Genomic DNA, 20,891 nt, shown 5'->3' on the forward strand with positions numbered 1-20,891 from the left:
CAATTCTCAAATTTCAAGTTGTACAGTTTGAATCAGTGTTTTTATAATGTTTTTGGGGCGAGTTTCGGGGTGAGTTTTGGGGAGGGGAAACGTTTTGGAGCACAAATTGAAGACGTAAATTCATAGGGCGTAAGTCCTAGAATTTGGTGTGTAAGCTCAGGGCGTAAAAACGTAAGCCTTAGGCGTAAAAACGCACGCCTTGGGTGTTAATTTATTTTAAAAAAACTTTTTTTTTGCTTTAAATCATATTTTTTTATTTTTGGTGTAATGATATTTCTCAAATAGTAATTATAATACTCTATTTCTTCCTTATTTGTTATTAATACCTATCTCAAATAAAAATTAATATATTTTATGTATATTATAGGTTATTTATTAAAATAAAACCATTGACGTTTTACTTTTGCTTATTTTCTTAGTAGTAAAATTATAAAATGACATGAAACTACAGTCCGTAGATTCATTGGACGCCCCCCCCCTGCACTGCATAAAACATCTCGCCTCGCCTCACGCCTTTTAAAACACTGGTTCGAATGGTAATTGTATGGTCATGGAAGGCTAAAACTAGGAATGTCAAATGAACGGGTTGAATTGAATTTGAGAATGTCAAAAGGATTGAGTTAATAAATAGACGGGTCATTGATTCACTTAAATAATATTTGGGTTGTAGCGGATCAGACTGAGATGAGCTAAAATTATATGATCGGATCATAATTTAATCGTTTAATTCTTAGTAAGTTTGTTTTCTTATATTTTTTTTTTAGTATCTAATAAATTTACTTTCCTTATATCATCATTCATGACTATATAAAGCATATCAAATAAAAAAAATGTCTTTTTAAAAATATTTAGATAAAAAATTTCATGAGTCAATTTAAACTTCATATCAATCTAATTTTAAAATAGACTAAATTAAATAGATCAAAATGAATTTAGTTAATAAAAATAAAAATATTATTAATTTCCACAAATCTAGACAAATTGTATGAGTCATAATTTCATGAGCTGATTTTGTAATCCTTGACTGAAACAACTCAAATCTTTTTTATATTTGATCAATTTAGGTTTTAACATTATAAAATTTTGATAGACTCAAAACAAGAGGTAGATATATGAGTACAAAAGAAATTATTTTTTATGAAGTACTCTTTGAACAATAATTCAACTGCCGAAAATCACCAACTCCCAAAAGTTCAATTGATTGTCTTTGTTATATTCTGACCAGTCCACAATATGGCTAAGGCCCCCACCTTATACTTCACATTAATTATATGGTCCTCCACTTGTTTTTATATTTTATTACTATATAAGTACTATTTTAGTACTTGGAATATTTTAGTGTAGTTGAAAAAGAAGAATGTAAAATTGGGTAATTCAACTAGGTTGAATTTGGACTAGTTATAATTGATTAAATTAATAATATAGATGGATTATTAACTAGGTTGAATTTGGACTAGTTATAATTGACTAAATTAATAATATAGATGGATTATTAACTTGGGTGGAAAATTGAACATTCACTGATAAAGTTAAATTTTAGATAGCTAATCAATTGAGATACGAAGATTCTCAAAAAAATAAGCAATTAATGTTAAGTATAAAATAAAAAAAAAATTATCTTTTTTTGATATGATAAAAGTAATAAATATTTTTAAAATAGAGGACAAATGAAATTAAATGGAAGGGGTAATAAAGTAATTTCAACAATAAATAAGGAGAGACTGAAACTTATACATAAATCGCATTTGCCAAATGCGTTTTATGCTTTCTTTCTCAACTCTTTCTATTTAAACATCTAAGAAAGGTTTTTCAAGTTTTCAACGCCATGTCTTTTTTTTAAAAGACAAAAAATAAAATTGTGGATCAAGAAAAGAAAAAATGGGGAGGAGATTAACAATCTGGAGAATCAAACATTCACCGATAAAGTTAAGTTTTAGTTAGCTAATCAATTGAGATACGAAGATTCTCAGAAAAATAAGCAATTAATGTTGAGTATAAAATGGAAAAAATAATTATCTTTTCTTGATATAATAAAAGTAATAAATATAATTTAAAAACAGTGGACGATAAAATTAAATGGAAGGGGTAATAAAGTAATTTCAACATTAAATAAGGAGAGACAGAAACTTATACATAAATTGCATTCGCCGAATGCGTTTTATGCTTTCTTTCTTAGCTCTTTCTATTTGAGCATCTAAAAAGGGTTTTTCAAGTTTTCAACGTCATGAACTTTTTTTAAAAGACAAAAATTAAAATTGTGGGTCAAGCAAAGAAAAATAAGGGAGGGGATTAACAATCTGGAGTTAAATCTTAGGTAGCTAATCAATTGAGATATTTTAAAAATAGTGGAGAAATAAAATTAAACGGATTGGGGTAATAAAGTAATTTCAACAACAAATAAGAAGAGACTGAAACTTATATATAAATCGCATTCGCCGAATGCGTTTTATGCTTTCTTTCTCGACTCTTTCAATTTGGGCAACTAAAAAGGAGTTTTCAACTTTTCAACGCCATGACCTTTTTTTTAAAGACAAAAAATAAAATTGTGGGTCGAGAAAAGAAAAATATGGGTGGAGATTAACAATCTGGAGAATCGAACATTTTCCGATAAAGTTAAATTTTAGTTAGCTAATTAAATGAGATATGAAAATTCTCAGAAAAATAAGCAATTAATGTAGAGTATAAAATGGAAAAAATAGTTATCTTTCTTGATATGATAAAAGTATTAAATATATATTTTTTAAATAGTATACAAATAAAATTAAACAAAATGGGTAATAAAATAATCTCAACAATAAATAAGAAGAGACTAAAACTTATACATAAATCGCATTCGCCGAATGCGTTTTATGCCTTTCTTTATGAGTTTTTTTCTATTTAGGCATCTAAGAAGGGGTTTTTTAAGTTTTCAACGCCATGACCTTTTTTTAAAAGACAAAACATAAAAGTTTGGGTTGAGAAAAGAAAAATAGGGGAGGGGATTAACAATCTGGAGAATGGAACATTCACCGATAAAGTTAAAATTTAGGTAGCTAATCAATTGAGATACGAAGATTATCAGAAAAATAAGCAATTAATGTTGACTATAAAATGAAAAAAAATAATTATTTTTTCTTGATATAATAAAAGTAATAATTATATTTTAAATATAGTGGACAAATAAAATTAAACGGAAGGAGTAATAAAGTAATTTCAACAATAAATAAGAAAAGACTGAAACTTATACATAAATCACATTTGTAGAATGCGTTTTATGCTTTCTTTCTCAGCTCTTTTTATTTGGGCATCTAAAAGGGATTTTTCAAGTTTTCAAGACAAAAATTGAAATTGTGGGTCGAGAAAAGAAAAATAGAGGAGGGGATTAACAATCTCGAGAATCGAACATTCACCGATAAACTTAATTTTTAGGTAGCTAATCAATTGAGATACGAAGATTCTCAGAAAAATAAGCAATTAATTATGATGAGTATAAAATGAAAAAAAAAAATTATTTTTCTTGAAATGACAAAAGTAATTAATATATTTTAAAAATAGTGGACAAATAAAATTAAATGAAAGAGGTAATAAAGTAATTTTAACAATAAATAAGAAGAGATTGAAACATTATACATAAATTGTATTCCCCGAATGCGTTTTATTCTTTCTTTCTCAGCTCTTTCTATTTGAGCATCTAAAAAGAGTTTTTCAAATTTTCAACGTCATGACCTTTTTTTAAAAGGACAAAATTAAAATTGTGGTTCGAGAAAAGAAAAATAGGAGAGGAGATTAACAATCTGGAGAATCAAACATTCACCGATAAAGTAAAATTTTAGGTAGCTAATCAATTTTGAGATACGAAGATTCTAAGAAAAATAAGCAATTAATGTTTAGTATAAAATGAAAAAAGTAATTATATTTTCTTGATATGATAAAGTAATAAATACATTTTTAAAATAGCAGACAAATTTAATTAAGCGGAAGGGGTAATAAAGTAATTTAAACAATTAATAATAAGAGACTGAAACTTATACATAAATTGCATTCGCCGAATGCTTTCTCAACTCTTTCCATTTAGACAGGTTTTGCAAGTTTTCAACGCCATGACCTTTTTTAAAGTCAAAATATAAAATTTTGGATCGAGAAAAGAAAAATAGGGGAGGGAATTAACAATTCGGAGAATCGAACATTCAACAACAAAGTTAAATTTTAGGTAGTTAATCAACTGAGATATGAAGATTCTCCGAAAAATAAGCAATTAATGTTGAGTATAAAATTAAAAAAAAAATTAGTTTTTTCTTGATACGATAAAAGTAATAAATATATTTTAAAAATAGTGGTCAAATAAAATTAAATGGAAGGGGTAATAAAGTACTTTCAACAATAAAAATAAGAGGCTGAAACTTATACATAAATCGCGTTCGTCGAATGCGTTTTATGTCTTTCTTTCTCAGCTCTTTCTATATAGGCATCTAAAAAGGGTTTTTCAAGTTTTCAATGTCATGACCTTTTTTTTAAAGACAAAAAATAAATTTGTGGGTCGAGAAAAAAAAATAGGGGAGGGAATTAACAATCTGGAGTTAAATCTTAGGTAGCTAATCAATTGAGATATGAAGATTCTCAATAAAATAAGCAATTAATGTTGAATGTAAAATGAAAAAAATAATTATCTTTTCTTGATTTGATAAAAGTAATAAATATATTTTAAAAATAGTGGACAAATTAAATTTAAGGGAAAGGATAATAAAGTAATTTTAACAATAAATAAGAAGAAACTGAATTGTCTATTAGTGAAGAAATAAAGAGGTATGAAATAATTATTGAGATAGTTATTGCTCCCTAATCCAACTGAATAAATAAATGCACTTATTTATATAATATGATGCTGCATTTTTATTTCCTAGTATTTGCACACTTGTTACACTGTGTTTTCGTAATTATTTACTACTTCTATAGTTGTTAATTTTCTCAATAATGGTATATATCATTTAAATATAAAGATTTCATTAATTTTTGTTACTATATATATATATATAAAATAATAATTAATTTTCTTCCTTACTATCGACAATTCCCACTTGACGTAGCATGTAAGTTTTCTTTTGCAACTTAGGGACACTAGCTCACTCTTCCGAAGATTGTTATGTATTATTTCATAATATATTATATTATATTATAATATATTATTTTAGATTAATTATATCATTTTTCGTCTTTATATAATATCACATATTAATAATTTGAAGGATAAACTTATAAAAAAAAGTAGAATACGGTATATAATTAACTACTATAGAAAAGGTACGGTAAAGGTTATATAGGGTTATTTTAAATAATAAGTAAAGACGGAAAAAAATATAAGATAATGCTATGATCACACGAATCGGTTGTTCACAAAATGAGAGTTTTCATTATTACCTAACGATCAACTTTATGATACGATCTAATAAATTTAAGTAACAATCAAAATAATTAATATATTTAAATTAACAACACAAGCGGTAACTAATTAATCACTTTATAGCTTTGAATTAATCATATTGGTCGGACCATATCTTATAAATTCTATTACGTGACCTAATAATCAAATTTTTGGTTAAACAATATCATATCAACACACAAATTTCTTCTTCTTCTTTATAAAAAAAAAACTATGATAGACCAAATTAATTTGCATGCACTTTAATTAATTATCTATCGAGCATATTACAATTCATAAAAACAATAGTGTAATTATACTTAAATTTAATTATCAGATGATTTTTCAAACAGCTCCATAAAATAAATATATCCAACAGGGGAGCATCAATGATGAGTAAACATGTTATACCGAATAAATTCATATGATTTTTTTTTTCGACAAAAAATAATAATTCATATGATATAGTTATAGTTAGAATTCGTTCGCATAAATATTATTATTGAGAGATATTCTTTATTAAGAACTTTTTTATATTATTAACGCAAACTTAAATATTTTTATCAGGAAAAAAAAATTATATTCATTGATCATACCTCTTGAATTTATATTTTGAAGTCACAAATTCCCAATCAAACTATTCATATTTTTACATTAAAAACTTAACTAGCACAATGTCCAAAAGAACCGAAAACCTAGTCAACAAATATATCCATGTTGGATTTATAAAAATAAAATAATTAACATAAATTATGCAATGATGGAACTGTTTTATCCTTAATGAGAGATTTCAAATACAAATTTTGAGTACGGAGAAAATCACGTTGGAGCGTCACCATCAAGTGGGCCATACAGTAGTGCATAATTCAAATTTAATCGAAGCTACAATGCAGTCTCGAGAGACGGAATGAAATAATAAAAAAATAAATAAAAAATTGAGAACAGACATGGTACAACGTTGACAAAATGCCAACTCAGCATATGGGTCCCATACCAAATAAGTCCCAAAGTCGTACTTTGATTTAAAGAGAGTGCTTGACACGCGCTAACAATACCGTGTCGTTCAGGTTAAAAATCTTTGCCACTTGCAAAGGAAAATCTTACTTTACGTTTTACTATTCACCAAACTCCCACTCGCTTCCGATAACGCGTGCGTCACGCGCCTCTACTACAATTCTTTTGAGTATTAAATTATTTTTATTAGTAAAGACATTTTACTTTACATATTTTGACATAATTTATCTCTATCTTTGAGACAACTTAAATATTTGATTTTATGAAATTATACTGATATATTATTAACATAGCCTAGATACTATGTAAAAAAAGTAGTCTGAACTACAAAATATCTTGTTTTAGTAGAGTTCGAAAAGGGAATCGTATCTCTAGATATATGATGTAGACAGTCTAATCTAATGTAAATGATTGTTTTCACGTGCTAGATTAGATAAAGACAACTTTACGTTATTCCAAAACTACCCTTCATGTTAAAAAAAAAAAAAAAAAAATATCCCCCAACCATGTACACCTTCATATGGACCCCACTTACCCACCCACCCTCTAGCACAATCTGATTACATAATAGTACAATCTCTCTCTCTCTCAAAATAATACAGCTTTTACATTGTACATGTATTTTGTATATATATCTTTTGAGCACCTTCTTCTTCTTCTTCAAAAGAGTAGATTCCCCAAAAGATTACTCTTTTATGGGTTTTTTTTTTAACTTATACTTTTTTCAGAGAGCTTTGGAGCTTGAAAAAAGTGAACCCAATTTTTTTTAACCATCTTTTACCCTTATAACTCAGATTCATGTTCTCAGCTTTGCTTGTCACTTTCTTTAAGGTACAAAAATTCAACTTTTCTTTCTTTTTTCTTTTTTTCCTTTTTTTTTTTGTGTGTTATGTATCAAAGTTTAAAACTTTTTTCTTTCTTTTATTAATAACTCTTTTCTTGACATTTCTACAAAAGACCCTTTTTTAAAACATTAATTTATCTCTGTGACTTATTGAAAGTTGAAATGTCTCCAAGTATTTAAGGGTTGGGAAGTTAGGAATAGTTTTGTTTATGTTTGACTAAATTTTGGAACATTTCAACCTTCAAAGCTGCCAACTTTGTTTTTTTTTTCTCTTTCTGATATGTGTGGTTCTTTGGGTTGAAAACTTTGTGCTTAAGATTCTTGAATTTTAGGATTTCAAAGGTTTGATCAGCTGAGTAAATTGAATCTTTCCAAATTGAAGGTCTTTACTGAAAAGACGAAATCTTGTTTTTATTGGTAGAGTGATTGACTTTTGTAGCAGTCTATAAGTTTTTGGTTTATCCTAAGAAGTTTTTTGTTTACCAGATGGATGGTTTTTGCAGTATCAAGAAATTGTAAGTAGTGAAATTGAGGCTGCAACTGAGTAGAAAAGCAGGAAAAGATTGATTTTTTTTGGGGGTGAGAGATATGGAGAAAAAAGATGGAGAGCATTGGAGGGAGATGGTGAAAAGAATGCTTCCTCAGGGAGGGGATGGGGAAAATATTGAATATTCAATAGCAATGGAGTATACTGGTCCTTTGTTGTCATATGAGGTTCCTAAAGTAGAGCCTCTTGATGTAAATTCTAGTGCAATTCCAATAGCAGAACCTCTTTCAGAATCAAGAAGATCATTGAGCAATGGTGTTGCCCCGGTTATCGAACCTATTCTGTTGCCGGTATCTCGTATTGCTGGTGTAACAAGTCCCCCTAGTCATAGTCCAAGGGTATCTTATAGTTCTGAGTCTCAAGTGTCTGTTTTGCAGAACCCTGATTCTTCTTCAGGTTCTCCGTCAGCATCCCCGGGTTCAGTGCTGAATCACCAGGGGAGAAGAGCCCCAGTAGTCACCTTTGTTGATAGATCTGAAAGAGTAACGGGGGAAATTGAGAATCAAGTCTTTCCTGAATATGTTGGAGTTTCTAAGGAAAGGAAGAAGAATAAGAAGTCAAGAGTCTGTCATAGGTGTGGAAAAGGGAAGTGGGAAAGTAAAGAGTCTTGCTTGGTTTGTGATGCAAAGTATTGTAGCAATTGTGTGCTTAGAGCAATGGGTTCAATGCCTGAAGGGCGCAAATGTGTGAGTTGCATTAGCCAGCCAATTGATGAGTCAAAAAGGTCCAAACTTGGTAAAAATTCGAGAGTCTTATCGCGTTTGCTTAGTCCTTTGGAAGTCAAGCAGATAATGAAAGCAGAAAGAGAATGTTCTGCTAATCAGCTCCGCCCAGAACAGCTGATTGTAAACGGATTTCCTTTGAAGCCAGATGAGATGGCAGAACTCTTTGGGTGCCTTTTACCTCCTAGGAAGTTGAAGCCTGGGAGGTATTGGTATGATAAGGAATCTGGACTATGGGGAAAGGTAATCTTGTGTGTTGAGTTAAATCAATTTCTGTTATTTATTTCTTATGTTAGAAAGAAGATGCTAATATAGTTTCGATTATTAAACAGGAAGGAGAAAAACCAGACAGAGTTGTCAGTTCAAACCTAAATTTTACGGGAAAACTTAGTGCTCATGCTAGCAATGGAAGTACTCAGGTTTACATTAATGGCCGAGAGATAACAAGACGTGAACTCCGAGTGCTGAAGGTTTGTTCTTTTTATTACAATTAATCGTGCATATGCCTAAACAATATGTATGGCAATATATTTAATTCTAGAATTGTTGTTATCCACATTTTAAAGGCCACCTTCTATTTACTAACCTGTTGTTATGTGTTCATGACAGCATGTATATTTGAATTTAGTGAAGAATACCTCCCCATTCTTTAGAATGATATTGTCATTTATTGAGATTCTATAAATTTTGTCGCTTTTTTTTTCCACCCAGCAATGAAGCGGGATTAACTTTCTTTCCCTGTTTATGCTCCAATTATGCGTTTTATCCCGTCCCTCCAATCTGTCGTCGTTTGGTACGTGGGACAAGAAAAATTGGTATTAACTTTATCTCATGTTTGGTTTGAGGTATTAGCTAATCCCGTGATTGTTTTATCCCACCATTTGCACTAAAATGGTGGGATTACTATCCCAAGTAATCCCATATAGAAGGTGCGGTAAAATAACCCCATGGGATATCCTTGCTTATCCCATCTCGCATCCAAACAGGAATTTCACTGATTTTAGATATTAATAACATCCACGCATATAATCATTTATAGGTCTTAGATTCTTTCCTTTTTATCTGTTCATGGGATGAATTTTGCTGGTTGAAAGTGGTTAGTCATACCTCCCAATTCTTCTCTTAAATTTTTTGCATATGGAGATGCCATAACTTTTACTACTTCCGTTCACTTCTCCATTCATTTGTTTCTGCTCTTTCCTTCTACGCTGTCAAACTATTGTAAGATTTCACTAATACTGAAAGTTAATAATGTATGTCCATAAAATCATTTATAGCTCTGAGTGTCTTTACTTTCATCTTAGATGATCGTGAAAAGTAACATTTTTTGCCTTATATAGTAGATTTTAGTTGTCGTTTTCTAGAGCTAGTGCATTAAGTAGCTTTGACATCTTTAAATTTGTATTTTGCTTTTAACTATCCGAGCTAGTTATTTAACTGATTGTCATTCTACAATCTACAATTGTGGCTCTAAACAGATTTTCCTTGTACCTTCTCACAAAAGGAAAGAAATGGGTTCCAGCTGACCTTTACCCTTTTTCAAGCACTTCTATTATTCCCTTGAACTTCTTCTTGTTCTTTTTTTTTTTGGCTAAAATAGTAGAATCTCAAGTATCACAGTGAATCATGTTAAACGTCTGTAACTTTCCAAAATGAACCTTTCCTTGTCAATCACTGCAACATAATCAATCAGCCAGGTTAGGCTGTGATTGGTCCAAAGGGCGGGTCACAGATGGATTTCTCGCTTATAAAAAAAAATAAAAAAATCAATCAGCCAGGTTTGTCATTATTGAGCTCAGAATCTAAAAGAAGTATCTCCAGAGTGTAGTTACCTCACAGAAAAGCTCCATGCACTATATGTGTAAATAACCAATGGAACAACCTAATTTATCATTATTTTTCTGCCTGTTTGAAACAATGGTAACAACCACTATTGAGAAGATAGTCATATTCTTCCATGTTCTTATAGCCCAGTTCTCAATCAACTCTTCTAAGCCTGGTGCTGGCAGTTTCGATCAAACCTGTCTACCACACATGGACTTCATTGGTTCCAGAGATTTCAGTGATACCCAATTCAAGATGATCCAGTGTCGATGTTACATGACTGCCTGATCCAGACTAGCTCATATGTTGCTATAGCATTAAACTTAAGGCCCTTTGATTGGCCTTTCTTCAAATGATTTTCTTCCTAGAATGAAACTCTGTGCATGCTTATTTGTTTCCTCATCCTTTTATGTACAATGAGTCCTGACATAAGTTTCATTTCAGTTTGCAAAAGTGCAATGCCCTCGTGACACTCACTTTTGGGTATATGATGATGGTCGTTACGAGGAAGAAGGACAAAACAACATTCGGGGTAACATATGGGAAAAGGTAGCACATTGAATTGAATGTAGGGTATGGTTTCAACTATGTCACTCAACGAAGTTTTTGATTTTATATCTAATAGTTTATATTGACATGCAGGCAACAACAAGGTTTGTTTGCTCTCTGTTTTCCTTGCCTGTACCACATGGTCAACCGTATGGACAGAGAGACGAGCCTAGCAATTATACTACTGTTCCAAATTACTTAGAGCAGAAAAGGGTTCAAAAGCTACTTTTACTAGGACTTGAAGGCTCTGGAACAAGCACTATTTTCAAGCAGGTATTGGCCTTATGCAGCATTCCTTTTTCAGGAAAAAAGGGTTATGTTTTTCTTGATTAATTATTGAACTCAAGCTTCTTTCTATATATAGGTCAAATCTCTAAGATTTTTATCTGAGATTTTTATCTTGGAGTTTTTATCTTTGCTCTGCGTACGTCAACTGTTTTCAGATCTCTGTAGTACAGCTTGCTAAGTTGCCGGTATTTGTTCATTTGTTCTATGGACTTGAATCTGCTAGCATCCACATATTTCATTTTGCTGCCAGAAATTTTTCTAGCAGCATATTGCAGCCCAATTCCCCAATCAGTTTGGGATTCGAGGCTTGGTTAATTGATTGGTTGATATATTGAGGCTGAGTTATTTTGCTTATGAATCAAATTAGATGACTTACTATAACGACAAGAACATTGGTATCTCTAGTATTCTGGTTAAATTTCACCATTGATATTAGCCATCATAAACGAGGTACAAATGGAACCATTTATTAGTCATAAATTTAAATGGGATAAATTGCAAAATGAGAATTGACAGGAAAGAGATATTATAGTGGTAAGGGTTCTCCTCCTCCAACCTTCGGTTTGAGTCCATAAGGGAGCTCAGTAGGAAAACCATTGTTCATCTCCTAGGTAAGGGGTTTCGGGTAAGGTGGGGGTAGTGTTTACCATATAATTTTCTTTTTTGTAATACTCCCTCCTTTTCAAAAAGAATGATCCCTTTTCTTTTTTTGGCAACACTTTAATTTCAACTTTCCATGTGGCATGTTTAAGGCAACAAGATTAAAGGGCATTTTGGCACATTTGACCTAACTTTGATTTAGGACCAGAAGATTGAAAAGTCTTCTTTATTTTTTTATATGTTTGAACAGGACAGATAATTGAGAAAATATTGGATTGAAGAGGCTTTACTGAGAAGTATAAAAGTGGGATACATGAAAATTTGGATGTAGTATAAAAAAATCTTATCTTTTCTTGTAGTTAAAAAGACATTTCTTAAGGCAAGCGGAAAGCAGAAATGCTTGCTTAATGTGAAGGGAAGGAGTGTCAGGTTTATTGACAACGTATTGAGAGGTTGATCATGTATTTGCATGTATCTATAGTGCTATTCCCTTTTCTCCTCCTCCGTTGTTTTATACTTTGCTCCCTTCCTGCTCTGTGGTATAATTTATTATTGCATTCTGAACGTGAAATAAAATGCTTGCTGTATAATGCCTTTCTTTACCATTAAAGTGTTTGTTGGTGCTCCTTGCTGTCTATCATTTGTGTGTACTCATTTGCTTCTGCTTATAACCTTATTGTGTAGGCGAAATTTTTGTATGGAAACACGTTTACCTCTGAAGAAATTCAAGACATCAAGTTGATGATTCAAAGCAATATTTACAAGTATCTGAGCATTCTTCTTGATGGAAGGGAGCGCTTTGAGGAGGAGGCTTTAGCAAGAATAAATGTGGAAGGTAATTTAAAATATATACTTAAAGTATTGATAGAAAGGTTCTGGGGTTAATTAACAAAGAGTTTCGCTAGATGCATTAGACTGGCAGTTATCAGCTGGACTTGCAGGCTTTGTTCCCTTGCATCCTCCCCCATACCTTTGAACTCCATTTCCACTTGTGGCAAATTGTGCCAAAAGTGGAGCTTTTACCCCCTCATAACTAAATTGCAGAAGAAGAGAAGTATGTTATATGCACCAAGTTTCATCTACCAATATTCAAATCTGCTCAACAGATATATTGGCATTTTTATTCTGTAAAATTCTTGAAAATGAAATTTAGTTTGATTTATATGTATCTTGTGGATTGAGGTTTTCGTTTCTGTGGTTTTGGACGTCAAAAACTCATGTCAGTCTACCCCCATTCTATGCATTCATTTCTCTCAGATCTCCTCTGAATGTCCCTTCTACGGAAAAGAGACGAGGGAATTAGCTTGTAATTGCATAAAAAATCATACTATTGGGAGGTAAATTATTTATAGGACCTGTTTTAAATTGTCATCACGTGGGAGAATATTTTGCCTTGCCTTGCTACACCGTAAATGCAGCTTACATAGTTGGCATATAGGATGGGATAGCGTAGGTCCTCTTCTTGTCAATCCCTTCCTTCCAATTGTGACTGAAATTGATCCTTTGTTGTGTGCTTGTGCCTTGGTGCTGCAAACGATTTTAAGAGAGAGTGCAAGATCTTGTCTATTCTTGATCAAGTTCTTTTCAAAGAAAATAATCTTCAAGGAGTTCAGCTAACTGGTACTTCTTCAGTTATTGATACTCCTTTTTCACATTCGATCAAATTCAAAGATCGTTATGTCTCTAACAGTCTTCCCCAATATCATATGGAAATTAAATACTGCATACCAGTTTCGTAAGGTTTAAGATATCCTTTTGTAAACTGGGTGGATGTTTGTTTTTCATTGTCCACTATTAGCAGCTGGCAATGGCATGGGCAAAGGACCAAGTGGCTGCACTTTACTAACTGATTTCAATTTTTTAGGTTGTAACACAGAATCTGTGGAAGACAGCCAGTGTGTCTATTCCTTGAATCAAAGGTTGAAGCATTTCTCTGATTGGCTACTGGATATTATAGCCACCGGAGATTTGGATGCTTTCTTCCCTGCAGCAACACGTGAATATGCTCCGTTAGTTGAAGAGGTCTGGAAGGATCCTGCTATACAGGAAACATACAAGAGAAGAAATGAGCTTCATTTTCTTCCAGATGTGGCGGATTACTTCTTGAGCAAGGTATTTTGCATATGACTCATTTCTTGAACCAACCTATCCAATATAGTCTTTGTAATTAGTTCAGTCAACAAACATACTTTTTGCTAACTGTCTTGGATGTTTATGGAGGAATTATTTCAAGTATCTAGTTGATCCCAGTGGTGGACTTACCACTTTGTCACTTTTCACCTGCTAATTTCATCTTACCATATTCTAGCTTCGTATATCCGTTGTGTGCTATGATAAGATCTATATCAAGATGTTTTCTCTAAAGATTCTATTAACCTATTCTTTTGATAAATAAGTTTGTAGTTATTTGTTCCCTGATCTTTTTAGTAATTTTCTTTTCACTTTTGGGGTGAGTGCCGATGTACCTTCATAGACATTCTAATGTTGACTGCTAGAATATCATTCCTTTCCACGATTGTAGAATCTAGATCATTCCCCAAGGCACTACAGTTGATATGTAGCCCCACTTCTCTTTATTCTTAATTACACTTTCTTGAATGAGTTGATTTTGCTAATCATTGTGGAAGGTAAAAATGGATACTTGACTTTGTCTCTTTTTAGGCTGTGGAGGTATCAAGCAATGAGTATGAACCTTCGGAGCAAGACATTCTGTATGCAGAAGGAGTCACGCAAGGGAATGGGTTGGCCGTTATGGAGTTCCAATTGGATGATCGTAGCCCAATGTCTGAAACATATGGAGACAATCTGGAAGCTCCTCCCCCTCTCACCAGGTAACCATTCTCCCTCTACTATGATATTTGTATTTGTTGTCCATGAAGCTACTATCCAGTAGTTTTTTTGATAAATGCACCGACTAGACATTACATTTACATGTCTAATAGTCTATAGGAGTCTACGGACATAGACTAAAGTACTAATCAGCATCAGAACTACAATTAGAATATTTTAAAGGAGTACAGCCTCTTCGATATAATATAAGTGTACTTATACAAGTTATGATTATCTTTACTTGCCATGATTTTGGTAATTATGCTTTTATGTACTTTCGAACAGGTATCAGCTAATTCGACTAAATGCCAAAGGAATGAATGAAGGATGCAAGTGGATGGAGATGTTTGAAGATGTCCGTGTCATAGTATTTTGTGTTTCCCTTAGTGATTATGATCAGATGTGGGTTGCTCCAGAGGAAAATGGTAGCGGTGCACTACTTCAGAACAAGATGATGCATAACAGGGAACTTTTCGAAACAATGATCAGGCATCCTTGTTTCAAAGAGACCCCATTTGTTTTAGTATTGAACAAGTATGACCTGTTCGAGGAAAAGGTCAACCGTGTGCCATTGGGCGCTTGTGAATGGTTCACTGATTTCAGTCCACTGAGACCTCACACCAACAGCCAGTCGCTAGCTCACCAAGCTTATTACTATGTTGCAATGAAGTTCAAAGGCCTCTATGCTTCCCTCACAAGTAGAAAGCTATTTGTGTGGCAAGCTCGGGCAAGGGAACGAATAACTGTTGATGAGGCATTCAAGTATATAAGGGAGGTCGCGAAGTGGGACGAGGAAAAAGAAGAGACCTACAATGTTGGAGCAGAAGATTCATTTTACAGTACAACCGATATTAGCTCGTCTCCTTTCATCCGACAAGAGTGAAATGACTTAAAACATATGTTGATATTGTAGATTAGGACAAATAGAGAGAGATAGAGAGAGAGGAATGTAATATGGAAATAAGTTGTACTTACATTTTTCGCCATTGCGTTTTCGTGGTTTTTACAGAGATAATGGTGTTGTTTCAAGTGAATATCTGGAGTTTGTGCCATCTTAGTGTATGTTCTGAGGTTCTTCAAAGAGATTTTTGATGGCAATACAAGGTTGAGAATAAATACTTGTTTGCATTCTACCTTATTTTTCTGTTGTAAATGTAAATGTAGTTGTTGCTTTTAATTGACATGAGCATTGAGAGCACGCTATTTTTTCAAATATCATTTTTCACTTTGAAAACAAATTTACTTTTTTCAAATACTCACAATTTTCATGGTTAAACGGGGAATTAGTATATACACATTTCTTCCTTTTGCTTTTAACTGATATATATGAGTAGGATAATTGTTTTATTTGGTGTAAACAATTTGTGCATGCAAGTATTTTGTATCACAGCGTGGAGAAACACATCCTAGTTTGGCTATAATAGCGGTAAATTAATAAATTCTCTAAGATATTGGATAAATTAAGGTAAAAGTATTCTTAAGAATAAAGTATGATTATTAGATAATAAGCAAAAAATCACATGAGAAATTACACCAAATTGCTCATCTTTTTATCATTATATAAGTTTAACGATACAATATAATCAAAATTAAGTAACAATTAAAACATATTAGGTGGTTGTTGAATTTTTTTAAAAATAAATAAGACAAGTGCACCACATAAAAGCTTAGTGGATCTGATAAGGTTATTGATTGTGAAATGACTAATCCACCACTTAATCAAGGTTAGTGGATATTCACCTCCCTTGATTTTGACTATATAAGTTCAATCGTAATATAGTTATTCTATATCTGTCCTATTTTATGTAACACATACTCATTACTAAAATGTTAAACTATTATCACCATTCATTTAACATACTTTCGATGCTTTGCATATATTTGACGAGTTAAAATTATGTGTCATCAATATAAATTATATCTTTATACTATCAGATCATTTATAAGTCTCTAAAATATAAAATTTCTTTACAATATGTAAATTTTTATATCGGCTATTTTATATAATTTAAAACATGACTTACATATTAAAATCTTCTTTTTAAGTTTTAAAATTATGTGACCAATCAAATATTTCATATAAAATAGCATAGGAGTAATAATTGTAAGAGATAGTTATCCACTTGAGTGTCACAACTAATAAATGCATTCATTTAGCAGATAAACTTCACCAACAGAATGATGACAGCAACACAAGTAAATCATGTCAATAGTTGTGTGTCGAATTAATTCTATGTCGCTCGAACTCTTCAAAAATGTCAATAGTTGTGTGTTGAATTCTTCAGAAGTAGCATATTTTTGAAGAATTGAACACGAAAATGATATTAAAAGTGAAAATATCAATAGTTGTATGTCGAATTCTTCAAAAGTAGCGTATTTTTGAAGAATTAGACACGAAAACGACATCAAAAGTGAAAAGTCTGTACAGACAATACTCATGGTCCAACAAAAAGTAATCAATACATAGAGTGAAACCTGTGAACTAAGAAAGTGACTTCTAAGTGAAGTAAAGACACCCCTTTTTTCCTCTATAAAAAAACCCTTTAACTCTCACAAGAATTCAATCCAAAAAAACATAACACAAAATGGTTTCCAAGTTGAGACCTTTTGGCACTTTGCTTCTTATTCTTGTCTTCATTTTTTCAAGTTCAACAGTTCATTCATCAACTTTTGTTCATAGGAAACATGGCATAAGACATGTTCATGGAGTCCATCAAAGGTGGAAAAAGGAGCCATGGATGAATCATGGAAGCAACAGAGGACCTAAAAAATACCTCGTTAATCCAACGATTAATCATCGATTCGATATACCAGAATTTCCCCTTTAGTTCTTCTCAATCTTGAATCTTGATGTTAGTTTTAGCCTTTTTATAGTTAAACATGTTGTTTTTACAGAGTTGAAGCATATTTGAATAAATGTAGAATTACTATTCCTTTTGTTTGGCTCATATATATCTCAAGACTATGTTTTCTTCTATTGGTCGATCATATAGTCGATCTCATCTTGTTTAGAAGTCAACCTCATTAGTAAAATAGTGCTATTCGAGTTAAGCTAGCATGCATCTTGACTATTTTATCGAATATCTGTTACCTTCTGCTAGCACAAATACAAGATAATTGTGTGTCTTCAAACTAGATTCGCGAAAATCGAGAATCTTCATGGTGTGTCCTATCTCGAAAAAAGATGTTATAGTCCAATAACGAATCATAATTAGACACATGAAAAAAAATTACCTAATTAGGTAAAGGTCTAGGATGGTCATCACTTAATTTATCTCTATAATTAGGTGCTCATGTACCAAGAGTACTCATCATTGTTTAACAAAAAATATTATAATACCACATGGTGTTTAACTTATAGTATAGTAGTCAACAGTACTAATTTATATCTTGTGTGTTTGAGAGATAAGCTTCTTCCTATAGGTATGCTAAAAGTGGAAGCAAGTGAATTATTCCCCCTTCTTTTTGAAGCAAAGGATAATATATAAACAATTACTCAAATTTGACTTCAGCGGACATGACTTATTTTTACTGCATTTTGTGAACACTTAATATTGACGTGACACAAATTTATCAAGACTCGAATTCAAATACTTTTACTAAAGCATCAACTCTCATACAAGAAAGACAAAAAGAACACATAATGAGTGTGTTTGGTATGAAGGAAAACATTTGCCGAAAAATATTTTCCAATTTTCTCATGTTTGGTTGGGTAAAATGTTTTGGAAAATGACTTCCCTTCAAAAATTAAGGAAAACATTTTTCAAAACTTTCCTCCAACTTTAAATTACAATTTTTTTGTTGAAAAAATAAATATAAAGCTTATTTAAAAAAAATATTTTTCAACTTCAGTATTTTTATTTTTTTACCCCACCCGCACCTCCACCAGCCCCCTACCACACCACCACCTCCACCCCCCTGTCCCCTACCACACCAACCCCCCCTCCCCCCATCCCCCTACCACCACCCCCAAAAAAAAATTAAAGTCCAATTTCAAATTTTTATTTTCACCCCACCACCCCACCCTCCCCCAAAAAAAAATTAAGTTTATTTTAAGAAAAAATTCAATTTCAATTCAAAAATAATTTTCTACTTTCTAGTAAAAATAAAAGATATTTTCTCAAAAATATTTTTCATTCATAAATCAACATTAAAAAATCTTTTTCGGAAAATATTTTATACTCACGTATCAAACATGAGAAAATAAGTCAAAAGTCTACTTGTTTTTCAGGAAAACATTTTTCATGGAAAACATTTTCCTTCATACCAAACACACCCAATATATAAAAATGTCTTTTAACTTTTCCTCCAACTGGTATATATGCTCTTCAATTTTGACTGTACACAAGTAAGCCTTAAACTTGTATAGAATTGAACAAGTAGAAACACATGTCCTACATGGCGACCTGCAAGACAATTTGTGGTCCTACGTGTATTATGTCATATAGGATATATATGTATACTTGTTCAACTTTATACAAATTAAGTGTCTACATGTACATATCTAAAGTTGAAAGACATAAATATCAACTGAGATCAAATTAAAAAGAACATGTTTATGTATTATGCCAAAAAAAAATAGTAGAAGATAAGTACAGTGCTATTTGCCGACACATACGTAAAATATGAGGATAAAAATCAATAATTTGAGAAACTAGACATCATCCAACAGTTAAATTGCATGGATGCAACAAGAAGAAGAAGAAAAAGTCAACAAAATGGAGAGGACAATGAAAGGGGTCACAGAAGTTGACAGCATTTCGAAAAAACTATTATTATCGATTTATCATATTGTAAAATATCAAATCAAACTTAAATATCTTAAAATCATACCTAATTAATTTAATATGATTATGATATACTCTCTCCGTTTCACAAAGAATGACCTGGTTTGACTTGGCACGGAGTTTAAGTAAATAAAGAAGACTTTTGAATCTTGTGGTCCTAAATTAAAGTTATGTCAAATGTACAAAATTGCCCTTAATCTTGTGGTTTTAAACATGTCACGTGGAAAGCAAAAAGTAAAATGTTACCAAAAAAGGAAAGAGGTCATTTTTTTTGAAACTGACTAAAAAGCAAAGGAGGTCATTCTTTGTGAAACGGAGGGAGTAGTATTTTTTTATCAAATCAAAGTTTTCAATACCTTACCATGTCCAATCATACCTAAAGGAACTTGATTCCAAATTTCCTCGTCCATGCTGGGATTCTTCCTTCACATGGTAGGTAGAAATAATTGTGTTTTTTTCTTCACCTTTTCCATCACTAATAATGTATGTTTAGTACTAAGTATTTCACTATTAATTTTATAAAATGATTAAACTGTTTAAAAAGTATCTATATTACCTTGGTAAAGAATTTTTATACTATCAGTTGTTGTTACCTCCTTACTTTTAGTTAAAATCCAACTTATTACTACAAATTACTTAGAAATATAAAAATTATCGTATTTTGTCTGTGCATAGAAGTTAAACTCCACCTAATGAAAAAGGAAAGTGATAATTGTCCACTCAAAAGTCATGATTTAATCCTAAATGCATTCATTTCAGTAACACAAATCTACCAACAGAATGATAAGAACAACACAAGTAGAGAGACAAGACCCCTACAATAACACAAAACATCAATAATCACAGGCTCTAATTAACACAAGCAATCAATGTTCAGTGTGTGACTTATTGTGTGATCCAAAATGATATTTCTTGTGACATCTTTATTAAAAATGAAGAAAAAAGTAACACTTTTTCCTCTATAAGAAGTCCCAATTATCCAAGAAATGCATATCAGTTACAAAAGACACAACATAATGGTCCTGCAGTTTAAGCCTTTTTGCTACCTTCTTCTTTTTGTCTTCATTTTCAGCTCTTCTGCATCAGTTCATTCAACTGATATTGGACTTGGTCATGGAGAACTTGGCGCGAGCCGTGTCCATGATATGCATCAAAGATGGCAATGGAGGTCATGGATGAACCATGGGAGCTTTCGTGGACCGCGAAAATACCTAGTGAATCCAAAAGCTAAGCATCCATTTGATGTTCCCAAATTGCCTGTTTAGCTCTTCTAAATTTCCAAGTCACCTCTAAGCTCTCAAGAACTGGTGGAAGAATCACGTCGTGTGTCTTTTTCTTATAATGGTGGTGCCAGCTCCAGTTTGTGCATATCTCTACAATTTCACAGGTACCCTGCCACCTCCCACTAGCACAAGTACCGAATAACTCTGCCCCGTCAAGAACCAGACAGTTGTGAAAGAAACAACATATCATAGTGTAAAAATGCATGTAT

The 20,891-nt window shown here is 32.0% G+C and overlaps 2 protein-coding genes across 3 annotated transcripts in view; both read left to right on the forward strand.

Annotated features, from left to right (window-relative positions):
- Window positions 1-7,055: 7,055 nt before the first annotated feature.
- Window positions 7,056-15,825, forward strand: LOC125826417 (extra-large guanine nucleotide-binding protein 3). The gene is made up of 9 exons (XM_049505741.1): window positions 7,056-7,240; window positions 7,740-8,765; window positions 8,855-8,992; window positions 10,791-10,895; window positions 10,989-11,168; window positions 12,468-12,618; window positions 13,648-13,895; window positions 14,445-14,614; window positions 14,898-15,825. Exons 2-9 carry the CDS (start codon window positions 7,842-7,844, stop codon window positions 15,493-15,495), a joined length of 2,514 nt encoding a protein of 837 aa, XP_049361698.1. The 5' UTR covers window positions 7,056-7,240; window positions 7,740-7,841; the 3' UTR covers window positions 15,496-15,825.
- A 2,758-nt stretch (window positions 15,826-18,583) lies between these two features.
- The window catches only part of LOC125827059 (phosphoribulokinase, chloroplastic), a 70,074-nt gene continuing 67,766 nt past the window's right edge, over window positions 18,584-20,891 (forward strand). Inside the window, exon 1 of one of the 2 annotated variants that reach the window (XM_049506417.1) lies at window positions 18,584-18,597. The gene's annotated coding sequence lies outside the window, so the exon portion shown is untranslated. Of the gene's footprint in view, window positions 18,598-18,650; window positions 18,658-20,891 lie in introns of those variants that run through there. The other variant, XM_049506416.1, reaches the window with a different exon arrangement.

This window comes from Solanum verrucosum, unplaced genomic scaffold (assembly GCF_900185275.1).
Source record: "Solanum verrucosum unplaced genomic scaffold, falcon-dt-bn FXZP01000060.1, whole genome shotgun sequence".
NCBI lineage: Eukaryota > Viridiplantae > Streptophyta > Magnoliopsida > Solanales > Solanaceae > Solanum > Solanum verrucosum.

Excerpts from the sequence above, each read along its gene's own strand:
- LOC125826417 (XM_049505741.1), top strand. The coding sequence starts at position 7,842 with ATGGAGAAAAAAGATGGAGAGCATTGGAGGGAGATGGTGAAAAGAATG. Across the intron at positions 8,993-10,790 it reads GTGAACTCCGAGTGCTGAAG|TTTGCAAAAGTGCAATGCCC; the intron begins GTTTGTTCTTTT and ends GTTTCATTTCAG. Across the intron at positions 10,896-10,988 it reads GGGGTAACATATGGGAAAAG|GCAACAACAAGGTTTGTTTG; the intron begins GTAGCACATTGA and ends ATTGACATGCAG.